General features: G+C 41.3%; 2 protein-coding genes across 4 annotated transcripts in view; one reads left to right on the top strand and one right to left on the bottom strand.

The window, feature by feature from the left end:
* LOC107219027 (neuroligin-1) overlaps positions 1-4,944 on the top strand; it is a 72,939-nt gene extending 67,995 nt beyond the window's left edge. For all 3 annotated transcript variants that reach the window (XM_046731302.1, XM_046731303.1, XM_046731301.1), the window contains one exon: positions 2,605-4,944. In XM_046731302.1, the coding sequence (XP_046587258.1) occupies positions 2,605-3,138 (534 nt within the window). In that variant the 3' untranslated portion in view covers positions 3,139-4,944. The remainder of the gene's footprint in view (positions 1-2,604) is intronic.
* Positions 4,945-5,045: 101 nt separating this feature from the next.
* Positions 5,046-18,951, bottom strand: LOC107219033 (G-protein coupled receptor Mth2). The gene is made up of 10 exons (XM_046731304.1): positions 17,536-18,951; positions 17,325-17,405; positions 15,530-16,252; positions 13,276-13,564; positions 11,519-11,750; positions 9,682-9,917; positions 9,151-9,229; positions 8,205-8,392; positions 6,498-6,684; positions 5,046-6,138 (listed from the first exon to the last, which is right to left on the bottom strand). Exons 3-10 carry the CDS (start codon positions 16,208-16,210, stop codon positions 5,808-5,810), a joined length of 2,223 nt encoding a protein of 740 aa, XP_046587260.1. The 5' UTR covers positions 16,211-16,252; positions 17,325-17,405; positions 17,536-18,951; the 3' UTR covers positions 5,046-5,807.
* Positions 18,952-26,115: the final 7,164 nt, after the last annotated feature.

The raw sequence follows: 26,115 nt of genomic DNA, 5'->3' as shown, positions 1-26,115 counted from the left end.
ACAATTACAGACGAGGTGAAATTTTTCCTCAGGTTCGAGCGGACGATTAAAAATAAAAAGGAATAGAAAAAAACCATGCAGCGTTATTCACTTTCCGAAGTGTTGAATTGCACGGGTGGTCGTCTGACGATTACACTGGTCTGCAAAAAAAACAACTTTTTTTTCCTCCTTCTTGTTATTATGTGTAGTTATAATAGATTTGAGGCTCTTGAAAGGAAATTTATTAAACATTCTTGAAACAATAAATAATAAATCCCTTATACTCAAATTGCTCCAATTGTTATCATATTATTTTTTTTTTTTAAATCCTAAAAATAGGTATGATTTTAGACCGTCCAAGCTGTCCTCCCCCCCCCCCCCCCCCCCCCCCCTCTTAATAAGACGCTATTTTTGTTTACAAATTATAATCAATCACTAAGGATAACAAAATGGTTCATAAAAAAAAATTTTTATAGTTGAAAAATTTAAATATTGAAGTCGTCAGAAAATCTATATACTGGTATAATTCGAATTGTTTTCCAGTTAAACGATAACTTTCTTTCTCTTTCGACAAGTTAGAACTGGTTCTGTGTGTACAGATATTATTTAAATAGACTGAAGTAGTGTTAAAGCAAAAACCAAACGCAACAAATACCAAACTTCAAGCGATAAAAAAAAAATGTATATTACGTAATATATACGTGACAGGAAAAAATGGAAAGCAGATACAGATTCGGCACGTCAAAACCTCGATATCTGTAATATTTTTATTTGAAGGAGGCGTTCGTTGCAGAACTGCGTTGTCGAATATCGCGTGTATTGCACCGTGTATAATCAATTGCTGTATAAGGCACTATAGGTATACGAGTATATGGCGCAGGTCCGTTCGTGGCGAGAGCGAAATCGTAATTGAGATGGGTAAATACGCAAGGGAAATCCCAACCGTCAATTCGGAGCAGAGGTTTCATCGCGCCATTACCTATTCGTACCTTGTTCTACATACCTACACGTGTCCACGGAAGTGTGTAATTTGGCGAACGCGGTGCACGGCTGCTACGGCTCGATGTGTGTGCTCGACGTTTCGCAAATTTGCGGGCTCGCATTAGTTTCGATTACAATCAGAAGGAATCTCGTAGCGAAATTCATAACGCTCAGGCGCTTGGTCCAACAGAGATACCGGAAACAACGCCGCGAGATGAGAAAAATGATTAAAAAAACTCGGAAATACGTAGGTAACTGAAAGTTTGAAAATCTGTTGAACTTCGATGACAACTATAGGCTGCTTGTTGCCAAATTTGAATCCCGCTGTGATCAAATTTTCGAATTTAGAAGGGTGAAAGCTGGAATAATCCGTTTAAAATGAAACTTGAAATTCAATTTTCTCGGGAATAATTTTACACTCGATATTCTCCTCTGCGGGATTCTCTCTCGGTATGTAAACCCTCAATTTTGCGTACACAGTTAGCGAACCCGAAAGTATCGCTGAAAGCGTACGAACACCGTCGCAAGGTTGAAAAATCAATTTGTAAACTGACAATTATATTACAGGGAAAAGTAATACTAGCACTTTTCCGTCTGTTATTACAGGCATTGCCTTACAGCGCAAGCACGATTTTCACGGCTAGTCTAATGAAGGATAAGCAAGTGTAACAACAGAGTTTCCCAAAGTTTGGAACCGAGCTTTCGTGATTTACAATTAACGTTTATCTGAATAATGCGCAACCGAACTGATCCAAGCAACAATATATCTGCCAACTAATTGTCATCGATATACGGGTCTGACTAATCTTATCTATCCTAAACATCAAATACATTGTCTACTCCTAATCTACCGAAAAAGAAACGTGTCTTCTGCAATTGTCTCAACTCTAAAACATCATCTTGAATTTTTTCATATCTCTTATTCAACTGCTCAATTATTTATAAATATTTAAAGTGATTTTGAATAGGATCTTTTTTAAAATTTTCAAAACAATTCTCAGCAACTGGATTTTATATTCCAAACATTTCACGATCGTGCCACGATGGACGGATTTTTCCCATTCTTGTCAGCACTTTTAATTTTTTGATCAATTAAAACGTTGTTTGAACGGTCCGAAATCTCTCGAAAAATTCTCAAAATTTCTATTATTCATTTGGAACATTTCAAGATCGATTCCGTTATGGAGCGATTTTTCTCTATTTCTTTGTCAAATTCAACTTTTTTTTATCGACTCCGTAACGAAACCGGTCTCGAAATGTTCCAAGTGAAAAATCGAAATTTTCATAGTTTTTGGAAGTTTATACACAAACGTTTAAACGATATTTTAGTTGATAAAAAAAAAACTAGGTACTGAAAAAAAAAATAGAAATAAAATTTGCCCGTTATTGACTCGCTCTCGAAATTTTCGGAAAAAACAGAGTTTTCGAGAGTTTTAAAAAGATCCTTTTCAAAACCGCACTCAATATTTATAAATAAAGACTGTTTCAGAGCTGTAACAATTGTGGAAAAATTTCTAAACAAAATGAAAAATGGTGAGGGTTTCACGCGGAATTCCCCATATCACACACCCGTCACTCGACTCGAGCGTTTCCATGCCACGCGACAATAAATTCTTAACGAAACGCGCGTTCGTGTGTTCGCAGAATCCAGTAGCAACGGCCTTCGAGATATTCTGGATGATATTCGAGCCGATCCTCTTCGGTATAACGGGCACCCAAATAAAGATCAACGAATTGAACGGCACGACGGTCTACCTGGGAATCGGGGTTCTGGTGGCGGGCATAGTGATCCGCATCCTGGTGACGCTGGTCGTCTCGATCGGCTCGAACCTGAACATGAAGGAAAAGGTGTTCGTGTCCCTGTCCCTGATGGCAAAGGCGACGGTTCAGGCGGCGCTGGGCCCGACGCCGCTCGAGCAAGTTTCCGCCGACGACGCCGAGCAGACGGAATACGGAGAGACCGTCCTGATGCTCTGCATCCTGTCGATCCTGATAACGGCGCCGATCGGCGCGATCATTATAACCCTTACAGGTCCCAGGCTTCTCACAAAGACGCGAGCCGCCGAGCAGCCCGAGGAGTGGAACAGGATACGACGCCCCTCGATGCGAGATATATCGATAATAAACGAGGAGATCGACATGGAGGAGGAGGACGCCGCCGAGGAGACGAAACCCTGACGGGCGACGACTCTCTCACCGAATACGATTCGAAGGAAGAAGCTCGCGGAGGGCCTTGTTCGAGAATATACCTGTAACGAGTTTGTCGGCGCATCCGTAAAGCAGGGGGAGAGTTAAAAGGGGAAGCTGAAACTCTCGCTGATCGTTCCCCTTTTAAATCGTCATTCTCCGTATTATTACCTACCCACGTGACCGTGTACGTTTAACCGCCGCCGTTGTTAAACTCGTCAAATTATCATTCTCTGCAGTATTTTATCGTCACCGCGACGTCGTCGTTGTATCGTTATTGTCGCAGCTTTAAGCTGCGTCCGTCGGATCGCATCAGGCTTTTGTTCCTCGACTCGATTCGTCGGCGTTTTTACATTTTCCACGACGAAGATGAGCTGCCGTAACTCTTCTCGTCATTGCCTTAAAACACTTGGAGGGGTCCGGGACTGTGTTTAAAAGTTCGGGATGTTTCCGGATGCGATTAAGCTGTTCTCGGTTGCACACTTCATGCGTAATAATAGCGAATAATTATTACATCACATCAGCGTGTACACAGCGATTAGTACGTTTGATATATCATACATTTCACTCATTAAAGTGATCAAAAAAACTTTATCCGTAAGATCGGAGTCGATGAAACAAATATTTGGAATCATAATATTTACTTGTAATGTTAGAGCGAATTTTTGACCGCATGTATGCGAGCAAAGGGAATTTGTACCTGTGGCTCGTATAACATTCCCAGCTAATTTTTGACTTACGGAATGTATTCACGCAAACTGCTGACAAACGGTTAAATTGTCTGCAAGTTCGAAAAATCAATTTTTCAAATTATTTTCCTTCCATTATGGAAACTGTCTAAAATTACTCAATATCATATCAGCTTGTTATAAACATACGTAAATTATCACCGTTTCAGGATAAGTTACTAATACGAATATGAAAAATAAGAATAATAATAATAACACTGATAATAATAAAAAATAATACGCAGGTACGTAAAATTTTGAACAGTTTGGCAGCTCGTTACAGGTAGGTGCTTAACTGCGTAAAACAAACGGTTGTATATATTCGAGTGCAGATTTGCGATCGATAATTGTATAACTTACTTCTGACGTATTTACGTGAACATTCATGTTATACCTTATTGTTCGCACAGGTATTAATTAGTAGCGTTACAGACGTTCCCAAGCATGTTTGCTTCTCAAGCGACATGCGTTTGTATTACAACCTATGTACATATATACGTAACGTACACTCCTCCCTTACACGAAGGTTGATGTATGTAGCTTTAGATTATTTTCTTTTCCCTCCTACTTCGTAGCCTATATGATTTACAGCGCGTAGAATAGAAATTAATTAAAGTAGGGTATACGCACTCCATCAACTTGACGAATAATTGCCTAACAAAACTATACGGTATAATTATCGTTAAACGAAGAAAGGTACGTTATGATTACACGTATTTTTCAATTGAATTGTGTTGAAACGAATGAATAATACGAGAAGCAATCGTCGAACCTGTGAAAACGATTGTGCGCAAGTAAGAAATTTCTGACTGAAATAGTATGAGAACCCTATTCTAATATAATTTCATCATGATTTTAACCCAGAATTTGTGTTAGTTCGTTAGTACGGATTGTATGTATTTATATTATTATTGTTCCGATATATTCATCAAATTGTAGAAAAGTACACGCGTGTGTATTCTACTATTCATAATATCACTTGGGCTGGAAAGTTACATCGAAGTTGAACTTGACCGTTCGAAAAGGGGAAAAGGTAAAGATATACACACACACACACACAAATATGAGCTAAAAAGAAAAAGAAGACTAGTAGTAGCGATGCAGAAGGAAAAGTGAGCAAGAAAAAACGTGCATGGAAAGGAAAACGCAGAAAGTAAAATGAAACAATACTTCACGAATAAAAAAAAAAATACGAATGGTAACATTTATTGAGAATGTAAGCGTATATGTATTGTGTATATGTAATTATATATACGTATGTGTAATAAAATTATGATTCATAATCTTTAAATTACTGTTATCATCGTGTGACTATTGACATAATTTTCAATTTTCTTTCCCCTCTCTTTTCTTTTCTTTCAAGCAGATATATCTCCCGAAGCTTCCCGACGTCCATAAATCACTGCAATTTCACGGACGACGTTATACGTATGGTATAAGTATTATAAAAAAATTAACATTACATCTATTTTAAATTATTTACAAATGTTTAGAAACGAGCTGGATGTAAATTCAACTATATTAAACGTATATGTATACTAAGTAGTTGAACCGAGTAAGTTTCTTTGGCTCAAATTTAAATCAAACCACCGAATATCAAATATTCTGCAATTCTTCGAGTCAACCAAAGTTCTAATATTTGCCGAGTGTAAAGACTGAGAGAAAATTGCATAATCATTATTGTTTCGTTGAGTAGAAACGCAAAAATATCTGGCTCCTGGAATACTCTGACATTCAGAATTCCCCGGAATCGATAAATCGACTGTTCAAATCAGGTTTGACCTTTTCTTTGGCTTTCTTGCCACAACGGGTGAGATCCCTTGAAATAATAAATTTCCTGTTCCCTGAACCTTTGCCCGCAATCTGGCAAATTGACTACCGCGATCCGCGTAAAAGGAAACGCTCTTGTTTCATTTCATTTTCTCCCTGCAATCAAGGCGAAGAGCTGACAGCAAACGTGGAGAGTATCGTGCTGGTGCTGGGGCTCTTCCTGACTCTGTACGGATCGTGAACACCGGCGGTGCTGCATTGACGGCTTTCGACACCCTTTGCGAACTTCCGTCGCAACGCGTGAAGGACCTTCTTCTTCAGTACGAAGAGCACGAATATCATAAGACCCTGGAGGCAATTGAAGACGTCCGATACACAGAAGAACTCCGTTTTCCAACTGACGTTCGTCAGATAGTGGTTGAGGAAGTAGGATATCACCTCGAGAATCCAGGATATCCCCATTACGACGAAGAGCTTAACATTCAGGATCAATCTGCAATTCGGTTAGGTATTCGCTTATTCGGGACATTCTTCTCCGTCTCGCGTCGCGCTTCGAGCCGACAAACACGCTTTCATGCACACATCGTGCTGGCTTTTCACGTCAGTTTAGCGGACCTGTTCCCCTCGATGTTGCATCTTATCGATTGACTCGAGTTCATAAATAACAAGGCATTTCCTCCGGTTGATAAATCCACTCCGAATAACATCTTTCGGGTTTTTTCAGACTTTTCGAACTTTGAGATCATCCGCGCGGAGAAGAGAACGACGAGAAACGAGACGGACGAACAACAATAAGACGAACAGTGAACGATAAGAACTGACGTGAAGGGTATCGACGTCCGTGAATCTTACTTATTTTTGTCAGCGTGAAACCTGCGGCTCCTGGAATCTGACGTGTTCATTTTAACTCGTCGCTGGATGTCGGCTTTGACCATGCTACACCTCCTGGCCGTAAGAATGAACAGGACGACGTTAACGATAAGCTGGATCGAGACCGGACCGGTGAAAAATAATATCTCACCATGGAAGCTGTAGCCGCCTAAATGACACGTAAAGGAAAGTAATGAGTTTGCGGTGCTAAAAATTAATGAACTGCTTATTGAAGTTGATTGCCGCCTGTGCTTCGCTCGCCGATATAACAGCGTATTATTTGCACTGCGGGAAGGAACGTCGTGTTTTATCGCTACATCGAATAGCATAGAACGAACCGGCGTCATTCGCACGGAAATAACGTAAATTGAAGATCATCGATTTTTCATGGAATATTGATTCGCGAAACGAGCGGCGAACGAAAGGCTCGTACAATATTTGAAAGGGAGACAATTAACTGCCTCCGAGAAAGATCCCCGTGGCGAAAAATGTCTGTTAATTAATCGAACGGAATTGGTTAATGAAGAAGCAATCGCTTGCTCCGATTACTCGTCGAAAGTATAATACGCAATCAGCCGGCTGATGCACTCTAGGAAAAACTTCGGATCGTGCGTAGTATCAGCACAACTATTTTAGAAAAAGTGGACGTGACGCACAGCATAATTAGGTGCTCTTTATTCTTTGCAGAAGTTGAGTGCCTTTCAGGTTCTAATAAAGGGTTACCGAACAGTTTTTTTATTTTTCTTTTCACGACACCCGTTAGTACCCCAATTCTTTGTCTCTCATTTCTTCAGCGTTTCCAATGAACTTTACACGAACCACATGTAATCAGTCGCAAAAGAACCAGGTATTTTCAGGTTTTTTGCTTATATCTTCTTGACATCGCTTGGACAGAGCGTAATATATGAAAAAATTGTTCAGATTCAGAGAAATTAAAACATCGGCAAAAGAGCGCTTAATTATGTTTTAACCAATGGTTGGGTCGTGCGACATGACTCTGCTAATATTGTTCAAGTCACTTAGAAATTCTCCGAATACTTGAGAGGATAACTTAACAAACATTCGTGGAGCTATTACCGAATCTGTGTTTAGGGAGAAATCTGTTTGTTGAATCGTTGAAGTGTCCGGCGTCAACGGATGTTGTTTTTAAAACGATATAACAAACACACGGTTAGCCAACCCGGGTTCTGGGAAGACTGAATCGAGGGAGGAACGATAAACGAAAAAACCGGCATCAAGTCACCTCAAATACATCCCGGGTAAAAAAATTACTCTCCCTTTTTCTTTCACTCCAATCAATTAAAATCAAAGCAAGAAGTCGGAAAGAAGAATTGAACGTTCGGCGAACCCGCTACAACCAAGGAACTGATTCGTGTACTAATGACCCCCGATTCTCTGGTTACAATTAGTGCCGCTCATTATTTACCCCTGATTCGCCGGAAGGAACCGACCGAGAAAAAGAGAGGAACCGTCTTTGCAGCTGACTTCCATCCGGACATTTCCTGCACGGTCGGCTTACGCGTCTCGCGATAAAAAAAGAAAAAAATAAAAAAAACCGCCTTCCAAACCGTGTCGTCGGATGAGAAGCAATCGTGTCGTTTTAAATTCCACAGTCTGGTACAAAATCGAGTACCAATCCGTATCTTATCCGATCAGTTGTGCGTTTATACTGATATCAAATGCACTCACTTGAGAACCAGCATCGCTGAACCCCCATTCCGGGGCGCAGTTGAGCAGGTAAAAATTCTGTGTAATCAGCGGCGATAGCGACGATGACAAATATTACCGCAAAGCCCCACGCATAGAGGCAATAGAACATGAACCGTTTATGGTCCTCCTGCCTCTTGGTGTTCGTCCTTCCCGAATGCCTCAGAGATCTAATAAAGGGATGACGAACTACGTTGTATGTTGAATGTTTAATGTACACGTATACGTATATAGGCGTGATTCAGGCGCGTTTCGATTTTTGTTTACGTACGTATCTAATGTAAGTGTTACGAAGAGGTTTTAACCTTTCTTGGGCTTATTTGCCTTACGAATTTGTAACGTAAAGTGACGAGGCGACATTAAGAGAAGAAACTTTTTGTCAGGAGATGAGTGAGCCTAGCTCCATAAATCACGGATCTATTTTTGCATCCAACTACACAAACTTTTGACTCGCACGAAGATTTTGCGTTCAAAATCTCGCTGGCTTGTATCTCATTCTCGGCTCTGCTTCCGCCGACGCAGCTGAACACATAAACAAACTTTATAAAACGTAATTGTTTTCCCGGCTAGAGACGTATAGTTCTGATGGATACGATGGGACGGAATTACGGAGCTGCAGCGCGAGAATGAGGTCAGCTCGTTTGTCAACGCAAGTGGAAAACAAACGGACGTTAAATGTCGATGGGCGGTAATATCGAGTACGCAAACTGAGAAAGAGAATCGTCTCGCTTTTTGTTAGCAATCACGGTGCTGTGTTAAATGTAGAAGCTTACAGGACACAAGAAAAATTCAAGGATGTTTCCAGGACCTCAAAGACTTCCAAGACCACTGGACACCGTGTCGATACATTATTATTTGCGAGGACGTTTCTGGCAATAAGCTTACGCGGTTTTGATTTATCATCGTTATTATCATTCACATATCTCACCCGAAAGTCCACCATATGTCAAAGCACATGACGTTCAGCCAGAAGAAGGCGGATAGGAAAGAGAATAGCATTGTGTACCCTGAAATAGAAGAAAGATATACCTGATCAGAATTGTCGGTAATATAAAAACGGTTCGTTCGTTTTCTGAACCGGACTGATTGAATGGTTAAAAAGCCTCGGTCGACAACGATTGTTAATTACTGTCGGAATATGGCGTGAGCTGTTTTCTCGAAACCATTCGTTAAACAAAACAGCCTTTTGCATAATAGACTCGTTGTGGCTGCAAATTTGGCGACGTAACAGCACCTAAATCATCGCTAATTTCCGGCTGACTCACGATGAACGATGTCGAAGAGGCGTAAGGCGAATAGAAAGAATTTCATTGTTCGAAAATTTCTACGCGGCTGAATAGCGCAACTTACGAGACTGTAATAATCAATAAATACTGTAAAATAATGACTTCATTCAATCGTTAAAGAGGCTGAGATTTTAGAGGTAAAAAAGTCAGCTCGACATCATCTTATTTCATACCCAGAAATGTGCAGACGTTTTCCAAGTCGACTTCATCCTCCCGTTGCGTTTGAGACTCGTTCGGTATTACGACGCCAACGATGGCGAGACAAGCCATTGCCACGAAAAGGCTCCCCACGTGACACATGAGGGTTTTTCCATGGAGGTTTTGCAGAGTCGGTAGACATACGTAAACCAGCAATGTGACCAGAAGAAAAGTACAGCCGATCATCTGCAGCACTGCGTTCACGTGAAACCTGGTTGTAAGAGACTGTCGTGTGGTCATTTTTCATTTTCCTTTTTTGTGTTTTTGTTATTTTCTACTCGAAGGAGGGAGACTGATAAAAATGCAACGTGACAAGGTGGCAAAAGATATGAGAAAAGTGGCAATGTCGAATTAAGACTCGGTGTTGTTGAAAGAAGAATATGTAAACGAGACAAGTGACGAAGAAGAGATTCTAAAACAGATGAGAAAGATGGTAAAATCAAAACGCGCGTCGTGCCAATGAGGTTTTTCAATTAAATCACGTTCAATTGAGAGAGTTTTTACGAATGAAACAAAACTAACGAGGCTGCAGTTTGACGGTTTGATTAAAACGGCACGACGGAAAGTCGTTGAAACTACATGATAAATGAATAAAAAGGCGATTAGTGACGATGACGCAACGCGGGGAGGAAATCCTCTAGAGTACAGGTATTAATTTCATTATATCTATTCTCATCGTCATATACATAGGATGAAAATAATTATCGTCAATTTGTGATATGAACCGAGAACCGCCTGGCGAATGCTCGCGTGATTAACCGCAAGTAAGTCCACCAATTACATTATAAACGACAAACTTTATTAACGAGCGAATCAGCCACACCCACATGATCTTTGTCTTCTCCGTTTTTTTTTTCTCTTCATACGTGTCCAGCTCAACGTTAGAAAACTAATTTCCTCCCTGCACGTATAACGTGCGATCTATCTTCTCATTACCGCGATGTAATATCATATCCCACGTGACGTAAACCATCTTTTAACGAAGAAAAAAAATTCCTTCTAATTAGATCAGATATTAAAAATTCCCCGATTACCAATTATTCTAAGCAGTCTGAACACTTCAAACTTTGATTTCATAATTATTTTAGGAATTTTCGATACCGAGTATTACCGTAGTTTCCAAAAGAAAAAGAAAACCGAAATCTTTGTACACGTACAAATTTGCGTGATTACAAAAACACGTTCCACGGCATTATCCGTAAAGATTTTTCGTTAGCTTACCGAAAAGATCGCGAGATGAATAAATAAATAAATGAATGAGTTTCACTTTGATTCGTTTACAAACTTGTGATAAACTGAAAGAAAGAAAAAAGAAGGTATAACATCGAAGCCGTAGCCAACTTTCGGAAAGAGTTTCGATTGCAGAAGTCTCCTTATACGTATATAATACGGGTGTCTTCTAAAGGGTTTTTAATCAGCTCTCCGAAAGAAGTTGAAAAGGTTGGCGAAACCGAGACAAACTATATATCATATACATCTATATTCGCGGCAAGATTTTCCTTACAAAGTTTTCCAAGCCACCGTGGATTTAACCCTTTAGCTGCCACTGTAGCATTTTATCTACACGACGGAAACAACTATTTTTAAAAATATCTTCTTCAATTTCAATCTGAAAGTTCTGAAACAATTTGACGAATAGTAACGCCCCCTAGAGAAAGTTTTCACTGAATAATTTCAATTGAAAAACTTTTCATTTAGGCGTGAAAATTGAAATATCCTATTTCGAAAAAGTGCGATGTTTCAGCAATTTTCTTCGAGAATAATGACTTTTTTCAACGGCCCATTAAAGGGTTAAAGTGAGTAAAATTTCACCTCTCCTCGGAGTAATTTTCTTCCAAGGGGGGATCCTCGAAGCACACAAATGGATAAAGGCCGTCCGGTCCGAGGCTGCTGTTGTAGAACATGTCCATGCAGTGTTGGTGATGCCCGTAAGTTTGGTAACCGGGAACGTGTAGTTTTCCTTCCGGTACGAGATGCCATTTCTCGTCTTTGAGTACCGCGTACATTCCGTACGAGCACGGCTTACCGACGAGAAGTCCGTACTCTGGAAGCGGTTTTCATAACGTGAAGAATGTTCGAGCGAAAGGGGGAAAACAGCGCGCGCGGATTTATTCGACGCGTTAACCCGGGTTTCGCCCTTTCAAAAACGAGGAAAAGAATGGAGTCGAACACTCGGGTGCAAGTAGGTGAACGAGGATGAAAGTCGGCGAAGGGTTGCAGACAATAATTATACGCCAGAGTGCAGGGTAGGTGCAGCCTAGAAAAGCAGGGAACTACTGCCACAGAGGTAACTCGTAACCCAGTTCCGACTCTGCGTCTCGCTTTTCGCGTGAGTACGAGGTTAATTACAAGGAGACAATTTCATCGTCTCCGACAGTTTCGCTCTCCGCCGTCTCTCGGACGTCGTCGACGTCGCATCTGTGAACTTGGCCCCTAATTTTCCGAAAATCGGATTTATTTTTTCGAGTTATACATTCCATTTGAATAGTTCTGGAGTTCCATCTAACTGAATTTTTTTCATTTCGTTTCATTACCGAAATATTGAACAAGATATCCACGCGCCTTGCTTACAACGAAAATTAATTTTCAGCATCCCCGAAGTTCTGACGAGAGCTCTGAGTAGACGAGCAAGGGTTCTAACGAATATTCCAACGAAATTTTCCGGTATTATCGAATTGAATAGAGTCGCGTCGGTCTTTAGGGTTCTGTTTCGTGAAGTTGGTCCCCCGAGTGTTACATTCTATTTTCGCTACAAAAATCGACGGCACTATTTTTAAAGCATACAAAGAATTCCAGAACTATTCGAATGGAAGCTGGAACTCCGAACGAAAACATCTATTTTCGAATAATAAGGGGCCAATTTCACAGAGGTGTCGTCGTCGAGTCGTCGTACAAATACGAGTCACCATACTTTTTGTTTCTCGGGCGCGCCCGAAGAAGCGGAGTGGATAGGAAGATACGACAAGCTGTACTCTGTTTAAACAATGAATCAAGGTATTCCGTGCAGCACTTACTTTGTGCCTTTGATTAGAAATTCACAGAGATGTTAAAAGAGCGCCACCCCTCGGCTGGCGATAATTAACATTAATTGGCAAGCATCGTACAGTAGAGTGGATTCGAGTCTCGCTCTGTCAACGCCGACTGACGCAAATAGGAGAAGCAAAGGCCAAGCTTATGAAGAGGTTGCCGGTGAAAAATTCCAGAATAATCACATCGGAATCGTATAACCTTACAGCTCTGGAGGGATGTTGCGCGCTGTGCAAAAAGAATTTGTCACAAGCTTGACCCGCGCGGAAGTGGGGCGTAAAAAAGGGGGATGATTGATTTGAAAGGAATAGTGGCATCGGCGTGACAGACGGAATAAATTCGCATGATTTATTACCGAGAGTCCGAGTAATCTGATCTCTTTCGTATCAAATTTCCGCATCGACAAATTCACGTCGTTACGTGTGGGTGTACACGTACGGAATAAAAGCGTGTGACAAAACGGAAAAAATCGTGGCCATTTGTCGTTTCGTGAGGGAGGATCGTGAGACCGATCTACGCGGGAAAAGTGCTCGCATCCTTACCGGTAGAGTTAAAAACCTGTTCCGTCGAGTTCTCCGCCGGGTTCGACAAATTCCGGACCTCCTCGTGCAGCTTCGGCGTCGTCAATTCGGCCGGTAATTTTTTACAAGAGGTTTCGACCAGCGCCTCGTCTTCCCGGCAACATTTTCTCAAGCAGGTATTACCGCGACAGTATTCGACGCCTCGACAGACTCTGACTACCAGAAGACCGGGCGAACTGCCCGATTCGAGACAGGCGCTTTCATCGGTTGCAAGCAGATCGACAACGCCGTTGGAATTCGTCGCCGTCACCTGAGAAGTTTGAATATAAAACAAATTTACGTCAAGCGACCCCGGAACGCGGATGTTTCGTTCTATCCTCTCTTTGTCTGTCCCTCTGGGATTCGTTTCGTAATTTATTTATTTTTTATCTTATCATTATTACTATGTTTTCCCTCTGTACGTCTGCCAAATCCACTTCCAACATCCACGGCACGCGGATCCGATGAAATGTGATTTAGATGCTAAAACTGCACAGTCGCGGATGAATTTTATAGGTATATAAAGCTCGCGAATCGAGCCAAAAATCGTTTCCAATCAAAATTTTACGGCTCGATGATAACGAAGCACGGCTTGAATCGTAAATTGTTGCACAATTTTCGAACAAACGCATCGTCCAAATTTTCGCTAATTGCTCTATGTATATAGTACATAAATTACTTCTGCAATCGCTGAGCGTTATCAACTCTGTACGTATTATCAGAATAAAATTAGAGTACGCCTGACAAATATTTATACGGATCTGCATCCACGCGTTTAGATCACAAATTGCCAGACTGATTTAATCGCGTGTCAATTATTCTTTGAAACAAAAAAATCTGTGTTTCTCCCATGATGGATTCAACGTGTATTACCATATATGCGTACACGAGTATAACACGGTATATATTATACCTGTTCCGGACACTCAGTCAACCGACATTGAAAAACTTTGCGATAGGTAGGTGTATACTGTATATATAATATAAACTTGAGAGTACTAGATAGATATAAAAATTGTAGGCGTTGAATAAAAAGCGGCTAAAGTAGCCCGAACTTGACGCAGACTATATCTGACGCGGTCTTGTGTATACAATTAATTTGAGAAGAAAAAATAAAGCAAACGTCGGCGTTCGTGCGCGGATCGTGCACGTTCGCACGACAGCTATAACCTCGATGATAAAGCGGAGCACTTTATAGGATACATTTTGACCTCAGCTTCCGGAACTTCCTTGCTTATTATACGCAGCAATTGATACTTAGATGTGCTTCAAGGAAGTGACCAAATGATGTTGTGTAAAAACTTATTTCCCTGTTTCGCACTGAATCGGTATATGAAACGGTTCGATGTTTACTTTTATTTCGAATGTTTTGAACTTACGCCGACGTGATGCGGCTGTGATCAATTGATGACAGTTCTGGTATTTCGTATGGAGTATTTTCCCAAAATATCGCAGACTATAATACCCAACGTACGACGTTGCAGATAAGCCGCGTTGAAACAATTACAACAAACTTGCACGACGACCGAATTCAATTACCGAGTGGTAGGGAGTGAGAAAAAAAAACTGACGATAAAAAAAAAAAACCAAAAAAAAAAAACATACAAGAATTTTGCACTCCGTAAGCGATATATAAGAGGGGTGGAGAAGATTCGGTCGGACCTCACGCATTCAACCGGATCTTATCGAATTTATTTGAACTCTCAACCCTCTACAGCTGATATTCTACTCCGTGTTCCATGAATATTGCATGCGGCATCTGGAACGAGATAACGTGATCATACCTACCCTACAGCTGGAAGTTAGGCGTCCAATTAGCTGTGACAATTTATGAGGCTAACGTTGGTAACGTTAACGAAACGAAACATCAGGGAAAAAATCATAATCGCGCAATTTTACAATAGTTTTTAAGTAGTTTCTTTTTCAAAATGAATGTATGTTTGGTTTATCATGGTTTAATAAATTTCGGACATTGCTAAAGGTGCGAAGTAACGATTTTTTCTAAACAAGCATTGTCACGGTAACGTAACTAACTCCATCCTCATGAAAATTTAACGCCTAACCTTGTCGCTGCAGCATAGTTCTTCAAATTTTTAAAGACGCTATTGATTTCGACAATTTGGAATTCGGAATTCAAAAATATAACGCTTCCCGTTTAAACGACGCAAGGTCCTACAACCGTGATTCTGCAGACAAGACGATTACGCGATCGTCATTATACATTGTGAACATTCACCTGGATCCTTCCATTCACGATCGAAACGTCGGTCTGATTGACTTCTTGATCGACAATAGCGTGCTGGCACATCGGTGGGCCTCTTTTGACATAGAGAAAATCGGCAAACCCGATACTGCGGACCAAAGATCCCGTAGAAATATCCCGATCCGAATCTTCCAGCGGCACGCAGGCGCGCCGATCGATTCTAAAAATCTCGCCACGGTCGCAGCATCTCCTGATTTTTGAGACAGTCGGAAGGTGGCGAGGTTCGTCCAAAGATCCATCGGTCAAATTCGCGTCCAAGTTCCGGGTACAGTACAAAAGATCCGGAGAATCGTTCCGTCGCGTTTCGATGCCGTCTTCCGAGTTGAGAATAACGTCGATGCAAAAGTCGCTCAGCAAATGGGTTGAATTTGCATTCGCAAGTGGAATGCTCGTGAGATTGGCGCCATTCTCGCAGGCGGGAATGCCCGGAGTTTTTTGCCCGAAGTTGAGCGGTTCAAAGAACTCTGGAGCATCGGGAGGTGGCGTTTTGCACGCGTACGATTCTCCGTCAAAGGTCACCAAGCTTCCGGGGTCGCAGCATCTCCTCGGAGGCCTCGACTCGTCCACTTTTACCGGCGATGTTTCCGCCGCTAAAAGTGTCAGGAACACCAACAAGTTCGACACCTCGATCAAGTTCGTCCGATACGGGGCCATCGGGACACGAACAGAGCCGTCCTCCGTTTCTCGAACCGCGGGCTGGTGAAAGAGAAAAATAGAAAACACGTTGCACGATACGCTCGATATATTATACAGCGTATCAGCCCCGTTCGTGCAGGCTTACGTCTTGGCCTTTTCATCGCTGTGCCACTTTTTCTAACCGAAGAATCTCTGCGCGTTTATTTATTTATATGTACATCTATAATGGCAAGTGGATATTTTCCTTGGATATGTTTTATTTTTTTCTATATTACAATTGAACGCGAGCTAAGACACCAGCGAATTTTCACACCCTTCCGTAAGACGACAATTTGACAGTACATTTTATTACACGTGGACCGTACAATGGTTATACACATGCAGTACACTCGTTTATCACGTCACCCGGAGTATGTTATCATCAGACACGAGGGAATAGAAAACCGATAAAACACATTCTCCGTACACACAGCAACAGCAGCGGAAGAAAAAGCCTGCAAGCAATCTCCAGGAGAATGAGAAAATTTATTTTTCAACACGCCGACGCGAACTGGCCGTAAGATAAATTGTCAAGGATAATTGCCGAGTGTTTTTTCTTTCTTTTTCAATAAAGAATAAAAAAAAAAAAAAAATGCTTATCATTGAACAGTTATAGCAGTTGGAAACTTTCGAAAGAACGATCGATCAACGTGTCGAAGAAAGTTTTAACCGATGCTTCGTTATACCTCGATGATATCATGATGCAGGTGCAACGCTCCTGTGTTATACGATAAAATTTACCTGCACGCATTCCAATAAACTTTACACACATGAAATGCCGGAATGCATTCTTGAACGAACGAAAGTCGCGCTCGTGCGCGTAACACCTTAGAAATGCAGGATTTTTGGTATCTTTTATTTTTTTTTTTACGAAAGCCATTGATTGACCCTTTTCTTTTCATTACATTTTCGATTACTTTTCAATTTCCTGCAACTCAACGGAATGAGAAAAAGAGATCGAATTAAATCACGGCAGATCGTCCGACGTTTTTACATACCCAAAGAACGGTGTATTTTACTTTACAAACGAAAGAAAGTAAAAGTAAATAAAACGATGATAATAATAATAATAAAATGAAATTGTACAACGAACCGTCAGAGTACAGGCAGGAAAATCCCGCTAAGCGTACAGCTGAAAAACTGGAACGTAAATCGTCTGCTCCGGAGTGAAGTACTGGAAAAAAAAGACAGGCGTCTGGATCGGAGTAAAAGAGTGAACGAAATGACGGCCGGATGAAAAAGAGTCTGGTGATCAGCCTCGGATTTGTACTAAAATGTGATAAATCTTATCCAACTACACGTACATGTGTCGCAACTACAATATGTTATCTTTTGCGAAGCGTCACGGTCCGTGAATTATTTGTTTCACAACACAGCGTCGATATCACTGACGAACAGGGTACTCGGCAAATCAGAGGCTCGAAAAATTCTCCCGATATTCGACGAGAACAGCGCGTCAAGTTAACGCTGAAACGCGTCAGAATTCAGCAGTCACTGTTCAATTTGTTGAAGGGTAATATAACGCGTATGTAGAGCTGCGAAAAAGTCCGAACGAGTATCGATACGCGCACTTTTTCACCCCCGGCATCTTCAAGGGTTGCCGGCCATTTTCGGTTCAGCCTCTGAACCACCGCGTCTCTTCCTCCTTCTCTGGCAGGTCTTCACCACTGATCAGACATGACAGAACTAACCGACTGCCCGGCTTACGATACTCCCGTAGCCTCTAGCCTCCGTCTGTCGGGCTCTCCGACACATGGCACACCCACGCTTTACCGAACCTGTGGAACACACCGACAGACATCCATATTGCGGCGCACATCGACACTCTACCTCGAATCGCAGTTCCTTGTAGAACTTGGCTGTAGTTATTGACTTTGGTGACCGTTCTAATAGTTGGGAACCTTTTCTTCCTTTACGGTTGTATTGTTTGCTTAGAAATTTTTTGCACCGTTCAAGTTACGCCTCGAACGACGCGAAGAATCACACCTTCGCACTCTGTTCCCCGTTGAACAGACACTTGGGTCCATGATTTGACGGACGGCTGGTGGTACGAGAAAATTGATACGCTGGAGGCTACGAAAGGAGAATTTATCTTACGAACGTATGCGCGCGAACCGCGTTAACTGTTGGAAGAATCAGAGACGTTGATTTGAACGCGGTTTTTTTCAATGGGCCCCTGGCGTACTTTCACAAGCAAAGAAACTTGTCTGTATAGTCTGTGTGCATAGACGGATTCACATCCAAGTTTTGTCAGGCATATATCCACATGAGGTAGCACTGATGGGCGCATAAGTACACAGGTCTCGCCCACACTAGTAACGTGCTCGAAAAGTCCCAGAAGCTCAAATCCGTATAAACGTCTATTGAGTATAACATTGTGCACGTAACATGCTGCTGTAAGTAGTAAGAAAAAGAATAAGAGGTTGCGATAAATACAAGTCAGCGTCAATTTGGGAAGTAATTTGAGTACACTCAAGTATCGCGATGCGAAAAGTACCGGATGACGGATGGCTGGATTCAGTGCCAATGGAAATATTATACAGCAATTTATCACTTGTGTAGTGTCACTTTATTCAGAACAAAGTCCAGACTAGATGACGATGTGCAGATGCAGGTGATGTCGAACGGCTACCGGTCGACAAAGAAATACTTTTTCTGAATTAATTACTGTGTTAAGTAGCGGTAAGCCTTCCGCGTGATAGACGAATACCGAAACACGATGTTCCGGATCGAGGATCAATGAATAGCTGCGAAGAGATAGACGGGAAACCGGTATGCGATTACGCGCGATTTATTTAATCGTCGGCACGGCTGCGAAGTGTAAACAGTACCAAGAATCTCTTCTAAACTATGACTAAGTTACGCCTGTAGCGTAAAGTTACAGATAAAAGTCGGCGATCACACATCGCATGCTGTATGTGTTCGTATCTGTGTACGTGTAATGCACGCGAGGTATAAACAATGTCTCCTCTGTACTCGATTCAAGTCGATCCTCCGGATGGAAACTCTGTCGAATCCGAAAATAGGAGTGGCTGGCCTATTTTGACGTGTAAAAAATTTTTCTGGTGATCAAAACTTGGAAGGATCAATATTTGAAATTTCGATATAGAATGAACACTGACCAGTGACACTTTCAAAAATCAAGATTTCCAACAATTCATCTTTCGTTATTTTATTTTCGCATGTTTTACACTTCGATTTATCGGCCATTCCAGATATTGATCCTTCCAACTTTTGATCACCGCCAACAAATTTCGTTCACCATTCACCGAGATTTCCCTACTTTCTGAATGCGCATACAAGCGTGAAAGTCTCGTGAATTCGGTGCAACAAAATTCGGATTTTAGGAAAGAAAATGCCGGTGGAAAAACAGCTGCGACGCTTTTAGGATTGACATTTGTTGTTTCTAAAACTCGGCTCGTGACATCCTGGAAGTCAGTTTTACAATTTAGAAGAAATTTCGATGAAACCTTGAATAGAACGACTTTCGAGGTAATAATTGTTACAGAGAATAGGTATGTTGTAATTCCATGAATCTTCGCGGCACTTTTGAACACAGAAACAAAGGTGGCGGCTTTTATCCTAAAATTTATTTGTAAGTTCGTGGAATCGACGCTTCCTGCGTGACCAATGTCACTGCCGTTCAAGGGTTCCTCGGAAATTTCAGCGCAACTCATTCGGTCTACATTTAGCTCCCCTTTCAGCCACGGTTAAATTTGCTAATTACTTTCAAGCTAATCAAATAGTCCTAGATTCTTATCTCACGATCAGCATTAGATTTATGTAAAAAGTATAGGGGTGTAATTGCCCGTTAGCAAAAAACCAGCAATTAGTCCAATTACGAAGGAGTTAGGTATGTACCTGTATACATTTTGCGCAAAATTTCATCAACCTTTGTAACGTCTGATACCGACTTACAATTATAGCCGCATTCAACACTTTCATGCAGGGCCTGGATTAATACATGAATAAATATTTTTTATTTCAATCATTTTCATTCCTGATTTGGTTTTCTGCATGAATTATGATATTTGGAGCCAGAAAATGCAGTTTTTTGTTTTCCATATATCAGTTTTTCAAGTCCATCTTACACGTTTGTACATATTTTGTAATTTCCGATACATATTTGTCCGAGCCCTACTTGTACGTTTTAACGTCACTCATAGATTGTGGAATAAGTGATTATTCCAACCTTAGCCGTGATGCGGCTGCACAAGCTGACGCGAATCGTGATTCGTGACTGGGGTCAGTTTTATTACAGCTGATATATATGCCGGGTCTCAGTTAATTAGTAAACGATGCGCCGAGTCCTCGGCGCTCCTACAGGTTGTCGTGAGGACAGAAGCTAATTACCAACGAACGTATGACAATTTGAGTAAAGAGCAATCAGCGATGAAGTGTGTTACGTATAAACAATTTTATGGGAAGGCCGACTCTCCCCGCCCGTTCGCACGTTTTAAGGTGCGTGTACTTTTCATTTGTCGCTGATCAGGGAATAATTTGGGTTATTGACGAGCAGGGAATACGACAGGTAATTGTAAAATTAATTTATACGATAGATGGACTGTAACAAGTATTTGTTGCAACTTTTTAAATTGCCTCGATTGATCGTTCGACTTTTAAACTGATACGGTCTACATTCGTAAGCGCGTATCAATTTCAATTTTCTAATCATTAATGTCAATTTCGTCCGAGAGATTGAATGCCCCGATATTGATATCCCATGTTCCTATCCCACTGCAGATATTGAACGACGAATCGACGTAAACAGGACCAACGTCACCGCTACTCGCAGCTTTTATGGGGGCCCCAGCCATTCAAGCACTACGCAACGCCGCTGTTTTCCACTATTTTATCCCAACTCGCACGCTTTGTCACGCACATACGGACCTTTATGCGCCCCTCGTAACGTTACGTGACAAATTTTTCCTACCACCTTCCGCCATGTTTTCATTTTACCAAAATTCCAAAGTTGACGCAGCTGACATCGTCCAACGAACGGAAAATCGTTTGCCGCAGGAACGGCGTAAAGTTCGGGATCGATTGATGTCCGATTAATCACTACTCATTCGAAATTTTGCCTCACTTTCCCGACCAGTATTCGCACATGTAAAACATTAACGTGTATAAAGTTAGATATGCAACAATTGTATCGAGATAATTTGAGCCGATCATTTTCGACTTTACTCGTTAGAGTAATATTTTTATTCTTTTTTCCGTAGGCAGTCAGGTCGAAAAGGGGGACGCAAATTTTCAGTTTTCTTTACGTAATATTTTAACCATACGACCCCAAAACTGACGTTTCGGGATAATTTAAGAGCGATATCTGTGATGCTTTTATGGGCTTGCATCAGTGTATGTATATGGAGGGGCGGATGGCGCATAATCGCTTAATATATTGTCAGCTATTTTGATAACCGCAACACCGTGGGCGTCGTGCTCGTGCCGAAGTGAGAATATTCCAGAGCCTGTACCCGTATTAAGTCTTTAAAATCGTTCGCACACTGCAGAAAATGTTGAAATTTTCATCGACATTTTACAATCTTTCGTTACAAAATTGAATTCCGCAATTTCGAGATCGGCTATTATTGGTAATCACTGAACGGAGAAAGTCCAGTTACACCTACGTTGTTGTAAAAATGACTTAGCTCTCGTATTTTCACGTTCACGCGTGAAAATCTCGGTTGAGAATTTCCACCCCGGCCAGACCTCGATATCACGGACAGTTAAACTCGGGGTGAAAATCCCATATTGTGCCGAAAGTCAAGATTCACCAGAATGGGTGAAAAAGTTTCCGACGACTCGCCGCACTTGCTTAGCCTTATTCCGATGTTACGTACCGGTAATAATGCACGCACCTGTGCACGTAGGTATACACGTAGCTATAAACGGAGAAAAATATTTGTCAACAAAGGAGAAAAATGCGACGAGGTACCCGAACCTCGTTCGTACGTATGCGCGTGCATGTAGATTATACATCCGCGTACGAGGAGAGAAGAAATGACCTAAAACACACAAGGTAGTCCTACCGCAATTTGTTACACTACTCCTAGGGGAGTCGATTTAACGGTTGGGTTATACGATCAGTGGTCCATAAATTGGCGGGATTCCGTGAGTTAAAACTATCCATGGTGCGGAGGATTTATATAGGTAACGGGGCGGCGGTTCGACCGAGAGTAAGTTAATTAATATATTAGCCGTGAGGTTTCGTCGTCGCGTCGGTTGCAGCGGGGGCTGGGTTCAAATTCCGAATTAGAAAAGTTCCGAAAGCGCCAAAGTCGAAATTTCTTGCTGGTGAAAGTTGAAGTGAAGAAATCAAACTCTGACGAAACATCAAAATTTCGAATGGTCCGAAACCCCGACAAGCCAAAGTTCCGAAGGTGCGTAAATAAGAAAATTTAAAAAACTGGCAGATCGAAGTTCCGAGTGATCGAAGATTTTCAGTTTTGTGAATTTCTAGTTTGGTGAAATTTCGCCACTTTGAGCTTTCTTCGTTTTGGATTTTCGATATTTTTACATTCGGAATCCCGGTCATTCCGATTTTCAGCTTTTCTGATTTCTTACACCCGCTCGTTGAGTAAACCACGCTGTGTGATAATATTATAATTTTCGCAATTACTCTATCGAAACTTTATTTTTCGGAATGTAGCTTAATCGAAACTTTGCTCTACCGTGCCTTGAATTATCGAAATTTTTCATTTCGGAACTTTGAGCCGGCGTGTTTCCGACCATTCCAAACTTTGTTGTTTCTTCAAAGTTTGATTTCTTCACTTCAAGTTTCACCACCAAATAATTCGGATCTTCAACCCCGCCCCTTACAACGGTGGTCGCAGGGCGCGGTCATCTCGTGTTCTCCCGCATGTATATATCGAATTCCAGGGCCAATCAATTTCGCGATTAACCCTGTAACACGCGACACGTGTGTCTGTCGGATGGTTGCGGATAGGTAGACGATACCTAGGCGCGTCGGTTTCGCACACGCACGGGAGTCAATTACCCAGGAATTAGCATCCCGGCGTTTTTCGCGGGGTCTGATTAAACCACGCTCATCCGCTTCGGCGACAATATTTAACCTCATACCTACGCGACGGTGATTAATTGCACGCAAGGTAGACGACGAAGGCACGGAAGCAGGTTGACTCTCTTGCTACCGTGTTGGCACACGGTCAAATTTTCATCAACGACACCTTCAATCAAGTGCGCCGCCCCGATTAATCAGTGCGTTCCAGGTTACGTTCGCGATACGGAACAAACAGTGTGGACAAATTTTTACCTACAGAACCTCTAATCTTTATTTTTTAACTAATGGGTTCCCAGTGGCTCACTATTTTTTTGGAATCGGAACTGAAACGAGTTTTCTTTCCATTGGAATTTAACGTCTCTCTGATCAACGTATCGTTTGTTTCTTCGTAAAATTTGCGTAAAATTTGCTTGGAAAGAAAACTCGTTCCACTTTTGATTATAAAAAAATAGTGAACCACTGGAAACCTATTAATGAACATTACTGTAACATACATACTTGTTGCATACTACATACATAATTTGTTGCATACTGCAGTTTTCTCCCCCCTTTTTTTTACTTTATTTTTTCCTTTCTTCGCTCCACCGTTATTTCAAATTTATCCGTAAGTTTTCTCTCTCTCTCTCTCTCTCTCTCTCTCTCTCTCTCTCTCTCTCTCTCTCGTACTCTCTTTCTCTCATTTTGCGCGAAAGAATCTAACAAAGAAATACATACTTGCCAACCGATCGACGATCACCGATTGCAGCGGACGGAATCGCTAATTGACGACCACGATGTGATTGCTGTGATTAAGTGGAGTGAAGTGGTCACTTCCTCGGCATTTACCCTAATTCGAAAGGATCTGACCGCGTATTTTTTTCGTCCACTCATACTCGAGACTAGTGATTTAATCGATTTAAGAGAGCTGGCGCAAGTTAAGTAATTGCTTAGTACTTGAGTTTCAATTTTTCTTTTTTTTTCAGTTCTTCCGAATCGCTCTCCACTCAACAGACCCAATTTTTTTTTGCGCAAATAAAATTCTGCAACGCATGCGGACTATTCTCTGACCCTGACCGAATTCGCCTCTCCCCGAACGTAATATTTATAGGTAAAAATGAAGAAACTGTCGCCTATATTAAACCCGAACCGTCAGAATAAAAAGTATTGTCTCTGATCGAGAAATCTGCACGATCATGATTAGGAGGAAGTTTTTCCTTCGAAATCTCAGAGGCCAATTCAGTGTCTTGAATACACATAATTATAACCGAAAACGAGGATGTCACGCAGAGCATTAAACATATTAAGACGGAAGGTATGCTTTTGAATCGTATGTTTTTCACCTCTGATAAGATAGCGATAGACCGTTTCGCATATCCTTCGTCGGGTGGGTCATAAAATATAGATCCTGGCACATTTTATGATCAACAGAAGTAAACTGGAAGTGAAGACAAATTGATTAACGCTCACCGTACGCAGCCTCTCACGTGGCTTATACCGTGTCGTTAGAGGGTTCGATATACTCGGAAGCAGCTTTAATAACCGATAAAATATGATCGAGTTCCACGGTATTGCTGGTGAATAATTTCAAGCGTGGCGGAGGAAGAGTGAGAGAGACAAGAGCGAGAGAGAGAGAGTGAGAGAGAGAGAACGAGAGGGCAGGAGAGCTGCAAGTAAAACGTGCCTGTTTCGTACATCGTCGACGTCGTAGACATACGCATTGTTTAATGTTTACGTATGGGGAAAACGCGTTGTCGAGAAATATTCGCGGAGGAATGCACGTGGAACGCCTGTTACCCCCGTTAACCTACGTACATCATGTCTGCAGCGTCTATAACGTGTGATCGAGATCGAATAAACACCGATCTTGGTTTACGAGATTTTGTTAATACGTACGCCGCGTGCGGAGACTCGCCTCTGTCAAAACTGCAGATATAACGAGACTTGCTTTTTCTTCTTTTTCTCTGCTTTGAGCTCCTGTTTGTTTTTTATCTTCTTCCTTGTTCCACGTCGTTTATCACGTTCCGGCACGACTCAAAGTACGATTGCTTTATAAGCATATTCGAAATTTCCCGAAGTACTTCTGATGTTTAACGCATCAAAGCTGCTCGATTATATCTACTGTGTGTAATTCAAAGAGTCTCTATCTCTCTTTATCTTTCTCTTTATCTCACTCTCTCTCTCTCTCTCTCTCTCGCTCTGGGAAAGAAATACACTGTAGAAAACGTGATCTGTACTTTGAATAGCTCAAAGAAACTGATAGAATTTCTATGTTCTACAATTCTATATAAATGGGAAGGAAGAAGTACACTACTGACGACGAAACACCTTTGAGTGTGTTTAAATTAGAATTCGATAAAGTCTATTGGCCATTATCCAGGTTGATGTGTAACGGATCTTTTTTATTCGTGCGTTAACAATAAGATCTATCTTTAATCTCGAAGACTGTCTCCGTGGTTTGTTCCGGCTTGTTGTTAGTAAATCTTGAACAAATTGTTGCGTTTAAAGGTAGAATACCAACGGAAAAAATAGGCAGAATTTAAATTAGAAAATGTAAACGAGACAAACTATATTCGCGAGTAATTTATGTTATGTATGTCTAATACCTGAAGACTGAAAGTTCAATAAATTCTAAGCTTATACGTAAATTTACTTCCTTTTCTGGTTTCTTACTCCTCGCCTTTTTCATACGTGAACAGAAATTAAAATCTGCCGCAGGTGAAGATATTTTATATCGTCATAAGGACGATGCCACCTATAATGATCACAGCCATAAGGATAACATGATGGCAATAACGTTAGCAAGAGAACAAAAATTTTCAAAGTAATGAAAACGAGATTTAAGAAGTAATAACAATCATTTACACGTTGGCGAAAGAAATTTAAT

Source organism: Neodiprion lecontei, chromosome 2 (assembly GCF_021901455.1).
Source record: "Neodiprion lecontei isolate iyNeoLeco1 chromosome 2, iyNeoLeco1.1, whole genome shotgun sequence".
Lineage (NCBI taxonomy): Eukaryota > Metazoa > Arthropoda > Insecta > Hymenoptera > Diprionidae > Neodiprion > Neodiprion lecontei.
Note: the sequence above shows the minus strand (reverse complement) of the source record. Positions and strands in the feature narration are given on the sequence as shown.

Excerpts from the sequence above, each read along its gene's own strand:
- LOC107219033 (XM_046731304.1), bottom strand. The coding sequence starts at position 16,210 with ATGGCCCCGTATCGGACGAACTTGATCGAGGTGTCGAACTTGTTGGTG. Across the intron at positions 9,918-11,518 it reads GAAAATTACTCCGAGGAGAG|GTTTCACGTGAACGCAGTGC; the intron begins GTGAAATTTTAC and ends TCTTACAACCAG. Across the intron at positions 9,230-9,681 it reads AAACGTCTGCACATTTCTGG|GGTACACAATGCTATTCTCT; the intron begins GTATGAAATAAG and ends CTTCTATTTCAG.